A 13,233-nucleotide genomic window follows, 5' to 3' on the forward strand; every position below is an offset into this window, starting at 1 on the left:
TTCACAGGAGGGTGAAGCAACATCCTAGAATACCCAGAAAGATAAGATCTGAACCCTTTTGCTTCACTTTCTTGCTTAATGCTGCAGAATCCTTAAATCCTGGAAGTTTGCTCTCTGTTGCTCTCCACAGGCATCTCCTTCTGAAAGGAGCATCTATCTGTCAGGAAATGACGTTCAGACGTTTTCCCTTACACCTTCACATGGATAAAAGGGTCATCAGACTTCCAGCACGTTGGCAGTGGCATTTGTTTAAACGAGATAATCCTCAGCTTTTTGCAATACCAGCAGTGTTCTCCAACATATTGCATCGTTGGTTTCTTTGAACTGTAAAACCACTTTGCCCTGCTGACTACCCTGGCACCAACTGTACTTGAAGCTTCTGTGCTGGCAGCCCTGGGACAATCTGTCTTAGGAGTGGCTACTGCTCTGATACTCTGTGGCATGACAAAACTCTCACTTTGAGTAGCTGCATCCCGGTCATCTGTGCCAAAATGTGTTTCTAGGGGTTGTTTCCCTGGAGTCCCTTCTATTCTGCTGAAAACACACTGTTACAGCTCCTCTTACAATTACACCTCATGTAGCTTTTTTTATTCCCCACTGGAGAGAGTATGCTGTTTTCTCTTTTAATAGGCCTAACAGAGAATCATCTCCTCCCACCTATGCACTCTTCTTCCCCGGTTATATTAGGAGCTCAGGAGGAACTCTGTGAGGGAGCTTCTGGAAGGAGTGAAAGGCCCATGCTCAGAGGTCACCTAAACTCTGCAGAGTGCATCCTCTTTGATTTAGCAGTTCTCTGCCATGTTAGCAAAAATGGAGTGCTCTGGTTTCTGGGGTTAAATCCCTTTCTACAGGCAAACCAACTCCTTTTGGCACAGTTGTGGGTACTAGAGAATGAGGAAGAGCGCTCACAGTAAGTGGAATAACTGATACTTGCCTAGATGTGACGCCCAGCCTCGTCCTGGCTGTTTCATGTGACTAGCAGAAATTATTCTAAAATTTTAGCTCCTGCATCGTAAGAAGTTGAATATACCTTCGCAAAAGTTCAGGTGTTCCCCTGGTCAGGCTCTGTGCTTCATCAGTGAGCCCCGTGAAACTCCTGTTAAGCAAGGCACACAGGGACCCTAACAGCAGATGGTTTCACCTGTGCTTTCTTCCATCTGTCCTTGCAGCGCTGGAAAGGCCTGATAGGAAATGTCAGGTCTGTGCAAAGCAAATGGGGCTCTTTATCCACATCCAGTAGTGGATCTTTTGTAATTTAGAAATCAAAATAGCAATGGGGCCCATAGGTAAAGAAAGCTTTGAAAAAAATAGCTGGTGCTGCATGTGGGTGTTAACGTTGGTTAACCTCCAGATGAAGGCAGCTCACTGTCAGGTTGTTCTCTGCTGGAACTGCCCATCCTCATTTATGGACTGATTCCCTGGTTAGAAAGAGACTAAGGCGTGTTGTAGGGGTACTGACTGACTGTACCGTACTGCAGTTGTACTTGGTGCGTCTCACATCACAGCCATCCTAATAGCTGTGAAGAGATCATAACAGCTCCAGTCCCTGGGCATCCCTGGAGAGGACTAAGAAATAGTTAGAATCTTCTGACCGAAGGCAGTGAGCGTTTCAGCAGCAGAAGGGTGAGGCCTTCCACGCCTTAAACGATTCAAATATGTTATTACTGGATCTTAACCACCAGGAAGAAATGTTTGTGTCAATATTCTCCCTTCAGACAGCTCTTTGTTGCGAAGTGTTGTTGTTAACTGGAAACCTTGGAGCTACTGGAGAAGAGACAAAATCTACTATGTATAAACCTCAGCCTTTTCCTTTGCTTCAGAATTGGAGGCCTTTCATACACGGTCATATTTGATATCAAAACGAGCATTTAATAGATCTAAGCTTGCATTTTCCTTCACCCTAGGTTGGCAGTCACCTTTCACTTTTCTGGAAGCTTGGCCTTGGCTTGCCTCCAACTGGTGCGGGCAGTCGTTACAATGGACATCTCATGCAGTTATCCTGAAACCCTTTCAAGGAACCTTCCCAAAAGAAACTCAAAATAAATAAATAAAACCCATACTTTTTACTAGAACTGGCAATAGTGGCCAGTAAATAATTTAATAACAGGAGTTTTTATTCCTATTAGTGATTTTGAAAACAAAGAGATTTGTCCTAAACCTTTGCCTATTGACACCTTCACGGGCAGTTTCACATTCAGGATAGTGATTCAGTTCTTGGTGGTTCCTCAAGGTTTTAAAACTGTTTTAGTATTCATCTTGACTTCTTTTTTTATATTTTCATGTCAATCCACTCAGCTTCCACTTAGCTCAAGCTTTTGATATGAACATCTCATTTATCTTAATGTTCTGGTCTTTCCTTGACAGTGAGAACCATCCTGGATGTGTTTTCCAGTCAGAGCAGCTTGCTTGAAGGAAGCAGAAAGTACCTGTCTGTCTATCTGCATTTCAACATTTGAGTTTATTATAAGGAAATCACTTTGAGGTGTGAACAACTCATTTAACATAATTAAAAAGATCTTTGTTTTCAAGTCAATATGCAAATCTTCTGACTTGGAGTGTAGATCTTATCGGATTACTGCTGATTTCTTGTTGACCTGGACTCTCTTCCAAAAGAGACCCCAAACAATGGTACATCTCATCACCTGTCTGTTGTCTTTCACAATTGTGTTGTGAAAACCTTTTTTCTAGGGCACAGCTGCAATCTCTTGTACCTTGTAGCAGGCTATATGTCCCCCAACCCCTATAAAAATATAAAAATATGATATTTTTTAACTCTTTTGAGTGTCTGTTGTATATATATGGTGCTTACTCTCCCACAATAAATTCCTTAACTGTAGGGGTACCTCTATGGTTCCTTTGCCCAAATCTCTATTTGATAATTCCCATTCCTGTGGGAAAGCATCTGCGTTACCTTCAAATTCAGACCTCTGGCTCCTCAGAGAGCTCAGTGTCAGAAAGCTCATAGCCTGCCACTGACACGCAGAGCATTCCTGCCTTTTCAGAAGTACAAGTACTAACAAACAACATTGCAGCTATGTATTATTTCAAGAGGCAAGAAGGAACATGATTATTTGCTGTAATTGGTGCAGTCAGCATCCTTCTGCAACAATGGCTGTGCGTGTTCCTGGCCTTTACAGCTCCTTGGCAAATTAGCAGGCACTTCTTGGGCACCCTGGGGAATATGCCGTAAATGGGAATTCCTAGAGATAAATCTGCTAGCAGCATGCCAGAACTCTGCATTTCAAACATTCATTTTCAGAGGGGTAATATAGCCATTTTTCCATCGGGAGGCCTTTCCCATCCCTTGGCTTGCTGTGTTACTTTTCACTCATCTTGATGCTATCGTGTTTCTGACAAAATCAGACAGACTCAAGCTGGCCATGTTATTTGTATAATGGGAGGGGCAGATCACATAACGAGATCTATTGAAGATCTTTGCTCTCGCATTCTACCAGGGCTTCTGGACGCTTGTCTAGAATAAAAGTCAAACCTTTTTCCTGGCTCTAGCGTTACTATGTCCAACAGCCTGAATGCTGGCTTGATGACATCCACCAAAAGAAGTTGTTCAGCCAGGTTTGGAGCTCATGATGAGATTGATTTGGAAAGCTGAGTGGAAAACCATTTCATTTAACTATATCAGCAATTTTTTCCTTTTCTGTGTCTCTTCTCAGCAAGAGTGAACTATTTGTTGTTCCATAAGAAATCAGTATGCAAAAAGATTTTCACATTATCCTGCTTCCAGAGTCAGCTTTCTTTTTATCCTACAGTGACGAGATTCTTTTGGGACTTTGTTCAAGACTTCCTTGGGTTTCTGTCTCTTATGCATTCAACATGGTGTTGTTGATGTCCCTCTGGCAGCACTTTGTAGATCCTCTGCTTTTAACAGGCAGTGTACCAGCCCAAAGGATGAGGGTTTTCCAGGCTATGCTGAGAATATCTCCATACAGGTAGGACAGGGTCTCTTTCACTTAATGTCAGGGTTTGTTCAAAATCATCTAAGATCCCTGATGGGCTTCTTCCACATGCTTCACCAAGCCCTGTGGAAAGTCTCTGTGCTCTCACTCCTGGAAGTATGTTCTTCGCTTATTGTCCTACCTGATATCTTTAAGCCTGCTTATACAGTTCTGGTCTCTGTGTGATAGCTAAAAATGACTATTTCTGTGCTGCAAAAATATAGGCAAGGTTCATGCAGACAGACAAAAGCTCGAGCTGATTCCATTGCATGTTGGAAGGATGTTCCCACAGGTGACTTTTGCAGAGAAGCTATTTGGATTTCTACCACCCAGCTTACAGATATTCGTGGTAGTGACTTCTGGCCATGTTCCTGAGGCTGACATCCAAGCTGCATTTAAATAGCACTCTGGTTATCTAACCCAAGTGAACAAACAACTACACAGCAGTTGCTGAGGGTGAAATCCAGATGGAAGATTGCTCAAATAGGTGGTTATTTACATGTTTTTATTTAAATGCTTTTTCAACATGTGTTGTCCAGCTGGATTTCCTTCCGTGTGACTGTAAGTCCTGTACTGCCTGGGATCTGTACATCCAGAGAAGTTTAGGTCATGTTGGGCCCTGCAGAAGACTTTTGGCTCTCAGGTCTGAAAATCAGGGGTCCCTGGTTGATAGATACACAGTTCTGACAGATTTTACCAGTTAGGTGCTCACTGCTCACTGATACAGACACTTCTGTACCCCTGCTGCCCTAACCTGCATGTAGCCTCCCTCTGTTCTTGTCACAGTAAGACCGTAGGACCAAATGACAGCAGAGACCAAGTGAACTCAAATACCAAAACACTTTAATCAGAGATACGTGGAATTTGTAAATTACATGACTTCCCTGTTCCAGAGGAGAGATGATGCAGTCCAGAAGAAAGCTGGGTTAGCATAGTGATTCCAGCCATGCTGTGTGTAGTTCTGGTGCAGGGTTGTGGGATACGTTATAGTCTCGCCCTGAATGATTCTGAATGCTATTATTCTAGGATTGTGTGGAGATTACCAGATTCTTAATTGCCTCCTCCTTGTATTTGGTGCCTAACAAGTGGTTGCTGCTGCTGGTTCTGGTGGTCTGCTCCTCAGAAATGTTCTCAACCAGCTCACAAGTTTCTCAGTGATTAACAGGCTGCTTTACTGCAGTTACTCATCTGCCCCATAACTAAGCTGCTCCCTTATACAATGGGGTTAACTGAAGTTCGTGCACTTACACAATGCTATTGTCAGCTAAGGCTAACTTAAGCTAACGGCTACAGCTCCTGCTCCCAGGGGAGGATCTGACTTTGGTCTGAGAAACAGTGGCTCCTGAAAATAGGGGTGCAGCCTGCTGTGGTGTATAACCCCAGCATGACTGGTCTGGCACCCTTTGTGGGATCTGGCATGGTTGCAGTGTCTGCCCATTCAAACCTTTCTAGCATCCTATGTGACTGAAAAATTGGGGTTTTCTCATGCTACTAGAACTAAGTTTGTTCTCCCCTCACTTTCATTTGTAGTTGAGTTTTTTTTTTTCTTCTTTAATATTCCTTTCAAGGATATGACTGCTGGCAGACTTTCCTGCCTCTGCAGTCAAACAGGCGTGCTTCGTAGTATTACAGTTTGTATATGTATAGATGACTGTGGATATAAAATCTTACAACAATGGGATCAACTTTGTACTTTGTTCAAGCGATGAAGGTTGCAAAGTGTGTGCTGCAGGACAGCCATTCACATCGATCTTCCACACTGTTTTGTGTAGAGTTTTGTAGCTTTTCCTTTTAACTTCTTTCTTTCTTCTTCCCTCCTTATCCTTCTAGGATGAAGACCCTGAGGAAAAGGTTGACCGTGTAAGACTAGAGGCTTTCTAGATAGATGCTGGCTCCTCTGAAGGGGACTAGTAGGACCAACCTATTCATGTGTCTGGAGATTACTTTAAGAGGGGACTCTAGCACTGGAGAATAAGACGAAATCATGCCTGAGATGCAGTACCTCTCCTGCATCTTCTGTTCCTATTATTAACAGTCTCGTTGTTTTTGTTTTTAACAGCAGCTGTTATAAAGATAATTATCAGCTGCTGCATCTTGTACTGAGGTCACAGACCTACACGTGGCCACTGGAAAGATGTTCTGTTTTCATTTAAAAGTCAGGGCAACAATTAGCTAATGAAGTACAGAACCTATCTGAGCCTACCTATGTGCCCTGTCCACTATGTTTAGCTTGCTCCCATAACACAAAAACTTGTCTTAAGGGATTATGGAGTCCTGCTGGTGCCCCAGAGGAGAAGGCCAGCTGGTAGTAACAGGGATGTGTGCTTGTCTATTTCCTGTGAGTCTTTCCTTTTTACTGTACCTGCTCTGGAATGCTTATAGCTGTGGTTAGTGGGATAGCATAGTGCTTCTTACTACCTCCCGCTATACCGAGGAAAGGAATACACTCCTTCTTTCTCATCACACAGCAAAGCTAAAATACATCTCGGCATTCATTTGGCATTAGGAGACAAGGTGGTGCTGTTCAGAATGAGCTGCAAACTAATACCTGTTTCTATTAAATTCTCTATGCTAATAGTCTTGCACTCTTCTGAGGGATGGAATTGGTGTTGCTGAATTTTCCTGGCTAGAGTAGCTCTCTTTATATGTTAGATAATTAAAGCATCCTTTCCCATACACTGATTCCTTCTGCTGAAGCACCAGCCCTGCAGTAGTAGTGTACTAGATCCATTTGTGAAGTTTAAAACCCAGAAAAGAAACCTGTACCAACCATCCATTATTTCTGGCCTCAGTGGGGTATGCTTATTGCAAGGAGTTAAGACTATTCAGATTCTCTTGGTAGTGCCAGAGATGACTCTGTAAGAAAGATCCACTGAGTCTGTTAATCAGTGATGGATGGTTCACAACTATATCTTGAGCACTTCTCCATTTATCAGACAAACAGACCTCCTGTGGATGGGTCTAGTTTTGGGGACTGGTTACCCAGTAGATTTTTTTCCTATTTTTTTCCAAATTTTGACCTAAACTTTCCTTTTTTAAATTTTTTTACCTCACCAGTCCTTACAGCCATTTCATTGGAACTAATTTTACCTTGTCCTAATTCATTGATTCCTGAAGTCTGGGTGGTGCCTGGTCACATGCTGCAGGTATCTTCTTCCTCCTGGCTGCTAAATTTCTTCAAAACAATTAAACTGATGTGACTTCTGCATGAGCAATTGTTGTTGCTTCACGGATGTTGTGCAATGGTTCCTGGGAAGGAGATTTTCCTTGGTATGAGGTGATCTCCTCTTTGAAACCCCTCCTGTCTGAATAATTCCTGCACCCTTTATTCAGGCTTATGCTCTTCAGCAGCACAGTCACACTTCAAAGTATTTTTTCATTTGTAAGTGCCTGTGAAGGGTAACAAAATGGTTAACAGAGCACTCAAACTTGTAACTTTTAATACTTATGACTTTAAAATGCTTACTAACTTCTATTAATTGTATCGCAAGCCCCTTCCGAACCAATTATTAGTGGAACTTTATAATAAAAAAGTGTGATCCAGAACTTGTTTAGTTGCAGTATATCCCTCCCTTAGTCATTGCCTGGCCAAGCTGAAATACTTGGCTTCTTGAATCATCTGTCCGAGGTTGGCCCCTTTGTCCCCCCGATGGCTCATGCAACCCTTTCCTGAACTCCCTTTGGGCAGTGCTGAGTGTTACAATCTGAACTCTTCCTGGATTTGGTCCCTTTCCTCTTGCTGCTGTGAAGATAGTTTGTGGCTGCCCGAATAGCAGCCAGCAGCCCCATCTGTGCCGTTGATGGGAACGTACCTGCTGAAGTCCTGCCCTCCAGCCATCTGCCTGCTCTGAGACTCATTTTGCATCCCCTGGCAAACCACTCATCTTGCATCTGAATTTTTGCCAGCTGAATCACTCATTTGGCTGCACCTTCCAAGGCTGCCTGGGACATTTAGCCAAAGGCTGTAAGGCTGATCAATGGTATAATAAAGGGTGTATCCTAATATCTCAGTTAATTTGCAGAGGCAGAATAAGCAGGAGGAGTACGAACATGACTGGGAGCCAAGATTTTTGTTGGGTTCTCTTCCTGGCTTTGCCACAGATTTGCTCCGGGGCCTTTGAGAAGTCCCTTCTCCAGTTTACTTTAGCTCCTGCCTGAAAGGAGGAATAGACCTTGGTGCAGGAAAGCAGTGGGGATTCTCTGAACACAGATCCACGGAGGGATTTAGATCCCTAACCCTAACAGCAAAATCCACTATTTTAGCCCATTTAGGTCCCCACACTGTGCAGTATGTAGGCGATGTCAGGATGGGACCATGGATCTGTTAAGGTGGTAAAGAGTGACTGGGGACTGCAGTGTGTCTAAAACCCATGTTTCCCACTTCCCTAGAGAATATGATGTCTAATGACAAAGCTGTGAGCTGCTCTGGTCTGAGCAGGCTCTTGGGCACTTCTCTTGAAGCTGCTCTGCTTTGCAGAAGGGAACTGAGAGAAGTTTTGGGACGCAGGCAAGGACTTTCTAATCTCAAGGTAACAACATTTGAGCAGGGAGACATCTGGTTTAGTCCTAGTGAATCCAGCTGGGACTTTGCTCTATAGTTCTGTTTTGGCAGGCATGCCGTAGGTAGCCTTGAGGTGTTTCATGGGCTATGGCAGGGAGAACACCTGATTTCTGACCCATATCTAGGTGGATGCTGACATCTGTGGCTCTTTATCTCTCAAAGTTTGAGTGATGACATATTTTAAAGTGACAATTGCAAAGAGAATTTGAGGATCTGACCTTTCCGGAGGGGCAGTGAAGTCCTTCTGTAGCTGTAGATCCCAGCGGTGGCGTTTTAGGTGAAGAAGACATGTCAGGAACAAATGTTTTCAATGAGTTGGAAGAACAGTTATCAGCTATTTAAGTCCCTGAAGTGTGAAGCCAGTGGTGGGCTTACTTGGTGAGGTTTGTGTGTTTGCATTGTAAAACACGGGGCAGAGGGCACGGGTCCCCTGGTGAGAAGCAACCTGCACCAGCTGGGCAGTGCTGCAGGGTGGTACAAGCGTGGTTACCAGCAGCAACTCAAGCCAGAGCCTTTCCAGACTGGAGCTGACTCACAGGGCCCCTGCTTGCAGGTGTGTCTGCACCTGTGGTGTAGACATGGCCTTGGGCTTTGTATGATCAGGGCCTTTAATCAGAGCGGTATTTTCCTGACCCAGTTCTTACCCCCGCACAGCGGTTGGCACCCAGCTCCGAACGCTCATTGCTTTGTCTGGTCTGGTCTCAATCTGCCTAGCAGCCGCTCCCCGGGTGATCTTCCCCACATTTCCTGCATATGGCTTTAGGATGTGGGATGGAGGAGCCCGACACTCAGCTGTGTGTTCACTGGGGGACGTTATTTATGCAAAAATAGGCACTGTCCAGCCACTAGTCAGAGAGTTCGTTACCTAAGAGGACCTGGATAATTGTAACACAGTCTTGTAGCCCTTTTGGGATCCATGGCTCACATGGCAGTAAGATCTAGGGAATGGTGGACAAGAAGTTCACATCCCAAAGACGTTGCAGTCTTACTGTGTTTTCTCTTGCATCCTGTTCTCTCTTGTGATCTTCAGCTTGTAGAGCAGCTCTCACCAGGGAATAGCTACTTTCTCTGTATGGTTTGTTGCCAGGGTTTGCCTTCTTAGGCATGCAATTGGGAGCGGGGGGACTGGCAGTAGGTAGCTGTTGAAGTGACAGGCCTTTCTGGGAACCTGGGAGGGCTCTCTGAGGCACATTTTCCTGTAGCTGGTGCACGTTTTGAATGCCATTTTTGCATGTTTGTCCTGGGCTGGGCTGAATTTGTCCCTCCGTGTCCAAGAGTCTCTGTCCCCTGTTTGGATTTTGTTGCTAAACACCCTCCACTGATGGGAACCGGCATCCAAGCAAGCATTGGCTTTTTTACCTGCTTCCTTTATATAGGGATTGCGTCTTTTCTTTTCCTTTTTTATTTTATTTTTTTCCAGTGGTCTTCTGGTTGCTTGTAGAAATGCCGGACTCCGAGCCTGTTCCCGGGGACCGCTCAGCTGGAAGTTGGCCAGATTCTCCAGGAGGAATCTCAAAAATGCAGCTGAACTTTTGTTCCCTAATTAGGCCAACTTCCCCAGTGTGAGCCCCAGCACTGTGTGGCCTGGAGCTCCCCAAGGCCTCGCGCTGCCTCTCTCCCGTGCACCCCAAGCGGCTGGCCGGCAGGGCAGTTATTTTCAGCTTGCTGAGGTTATCTGCTACCCTTCTGATGACATCTACTGAAATAGCATTTCTGGTCAGCCGTGTTTCCCAGCCTTTCTAGTCGTGTCCTTCCTGCTTGTCTACCTTGATGTGGATTAGGGACAGACCCTGACAATCGCATAGGAAATAATTTTATGGAAAGCTTTTCCTTTTCTTTCCACACATTTATGTCATGGTTTGAGTTCTCCCAGACCCACCTGAAGGAAGCAAAAGAGCAAAAGGAGTGGTGTAGATGGATGGGGACGTTTCTCTTAGTAGGTAGCACAAGGTAGGAGCAAATTGGGCGAAAGATATTTCCATCTAGGGGGGACAGAAGGGGCATAGCCCTGTAACTGTGGGTTTTGAGGGATTTCCACCTGGAGATCCCCGTCACAGAATCAGATTGTGGTGTGACGCTGTGGTGGTTTCATGCAGGAAAGAGCAATGACTCTTGAGGCAGGTCAAGGTGTCGAATGCTGCAATATGACAATTTCTTAGCAGGTATACATGTAAATGGACTAATTAGCTATTATTTTAGGGAAGAAATTCTTGACAATTGTCGAGAGCTTCTCCTTTACCTGTTGTGGTGGATGATGGAGAATATTTGAAGCCCCCCAAGAACTGTTTCCATCTCAGTAGCGGATTCCCTTATAAAGGAAGGTCAGTGACTAAGAAGAATGACACATCGTGGAAGAAATGAAAATCTAGTGTTTTCTACTAGGCATTTAAGACATGCAGAAGTCCTTAGAGGGGATTCATCACAATCAGATGTGTTATTTCTGCTGTCTGTGGATGTGATAAAGAGGGCTAGCGGAGATGGGCTGCTCTTTGCAAAAAAAAATAGGCTTGCCTGGATCTGGGAATTGAACCCTTTTTGATATCATTTGTGCTCTGAGATCTGTGTGGATTGTGAGTGTTATGTAGCTGCTTAGAAGCTATTTGACTTACAGCTCCTTAACTGGCAACAGTCAAAACTAATTAATCAGGCTTGTTTGTGAACGTTTGCTTTTCCTCAGTCAGGGGAAACTGGCAACCTACTGGAGAAAAGGAAGCTCTAGTCTGGACATACGCCTTTCTTTCTGCTCCATGGTCATTAACAGGTGAAAACAAGACACAAATCATGTACAAATCTCACCGTGTTTTCATAGGGGCAGAACACAGATCTCAGACATTTTAAGGAGATGTACAGCATGACAGAAAGATCGTATGTCCTCTGTTGCATACCGTCAATGTCATTTGAGTCCCTGCTTCCCTGCACAGGGTGCTGGCTGTTTCAAAGGAGTTGTCATGTTGATGAAGGTAAATTAATTCGCATTTCCAGACCCTCCCAAGAATCTGAGGGACCCAACCTGTCCATAATCTGCCTGCGTTGTGGTGGGTCTTACCAGAAACTTTGCTGGATCCTCAGGACCCACAGAGACACAGGTTAGTTGCTTCCGTGAGGGAAGCGATACCCAACTAGCACCTTCAAAACAGCAGACATGATCTGACAAGTACGTTGGAAATTTCTGTCTTAATGAGGAAGCCAAATTAGAATCGAACACCTGTCTGATAAGAAGGGGCCTGACTACAGATAAAGAAGGAGGTAGCGTTTCAGCATTAATGCAAGAGAGATGGAATTCAGGCTCACCGAGCGAGGCCAGTCATTTTTCAAAGGCAGAGATAAAACCCTGATTACGGTGGTAGTATGAAAGTGTTGGGAAGAAGGCTTGGGAAATCCTGCCTTCATGAAAATGGCACTGAACTGAATTTCTGAGGAGAAATAAAACAAGACCATGGCAACATGCCCATGCAAGCAAACAATCTGCAGAAAGTAAGGTAGGGAGAATCTTCCGGAGATAACTGGCAAAACTTAAGCAGGAAAGCAAACCACAGCAAACAAGTGGTTAGTTAGTGGTGTGGTTGAGAGAGGACATGAGAGAGGACACTTGTCAGGAGTTGGTGGAGTCTCAGAGATTTGAATGCTGAATTGCCGTGGGTTCATAGCTTTGTATAATAAAACTTGCCCAAGATATAGCACATAGTACCAACAGGTGCTAATCATTTAAAGCCCACTGTCTTTTTTCATCAGAAAGGCATGTTCAGGAGCTAATTTGCTCCATTACAGAAGAACTACATCTACCATTTCTGCTCTGCTCCCTCAGGGCTTGACATTCTTCTCACTTTCTGCCTCAAGCTCTTGCTTGCAGCTGCAAGGTCCCTAACCATGACCATATTATCGCCATGCACAACGTTGCATTCTCAATTTTAAATTACATTTTAGAAATGGGAAGGCATACGAAGGTAAGTTTATTTACTTGACAAAAGTGCATGTGGCGTGTGACCTTATTATGGCACTTTACAGGCAACCGACGAAGAAAAACTATTTATCCTCAGCTGACAGTTAACATTGCCTTTCCTGTTGCTAGTGCTCCTGTGGGCAGTTCAGAAAGAATTGCCTGATTTATTGCAAGAGGAATAAAAGGCCTATAGGTATATGTGAGCTGTTTGTCAGGGTCTGACAGACATTCACGGTTGCCTGATGCGTATGATCAATGGGAAAACATTATAAAATTGGGAAGACGTTGGAATCAAGCCCCTAAGCACAACGGAGTCATGGCCTGTGCAAGCACTCGGAAGTCATTCTCAGCACCCTTTCATCTGGAGTGCCCAGCGTGACTTATCTTGGAGTTAAAGATTAGTTTTGGGGATGGGGTTTTTGAAATTGTAAGTACATGGGAATGCTCTGGAGGTGCTGTTTTCCCTCAGCCTTCTGCCCAAGCTCTTTGGTGGCATGTGTGTCCCTCGGTGTGCCTTTGCGAGGCGTTGTAAGGGAACGTAGGCTGCTGCCGATCGGGGGATGGCATGCGGGGAGGAGGGAGAAGGGTTGTTTGCATGGGAAGGATCGGCGTGGGAGGGAGTGTGTTTTTGAGGTAGGGGCGTGTGTAATGGGAATAGGGATGTTTATGTGGGCACGCACGCCCATATGTGGTGTGTTTTTCCCCTTTTTCCTGGGCTCTGGGTGTGTCCAGATCAACCGAATTCAAAATGCTCCTTTTTTGGCACTGCAGCCTCTTCT

The 13,233-nt window shown here is 44.6% G+C and overlaps 1 protein-coding gene across 5 annotated transcripts in view; it reads left to right on the top strand.

The window, feature by feature from the left end:
• IFT43 (intraflagellar transport 43) overlaps positions 1 to 13,233 on the top strand; it is a 50,472-nt gene that overhangs the window by 3,080 nt on the left and 34,159 nt on the right. For 3 of the 5 annotated variants that reach the window (XM_032188434.1, XM_032188435.1, XM_032188436.1), the window contains exon 3: positions 5,784 to 5,813. The exons of the other annotated variants lie outside the window; for them this stretch is intronic. In XM_032188434.1, coding sequence (XP_032044325.1) covers positions 5,784 to 5,813 — 30 coding nt within the window. The remainder of the gene's footprint in view (positions 1 to 5,783; positions 5,814 to 13,233) is intronic. 5 annotated transcript variants of the gene reach the window in all.

Source organism: Aythya fuligula, chromosome 5, assembly GCF_009819795.1.
Source record: "Aythya fuligula isolate bAytFul2 chromosome 5, bAytFul2.pri, whole genome shotgun sequence".
In the NCBI taxonomy this organism is placed as follows: Eukaryota; Metazoa; Chordata; class Aves; order Anseriformes; family Anatidae; genus Aythya; species Aythya fuligula.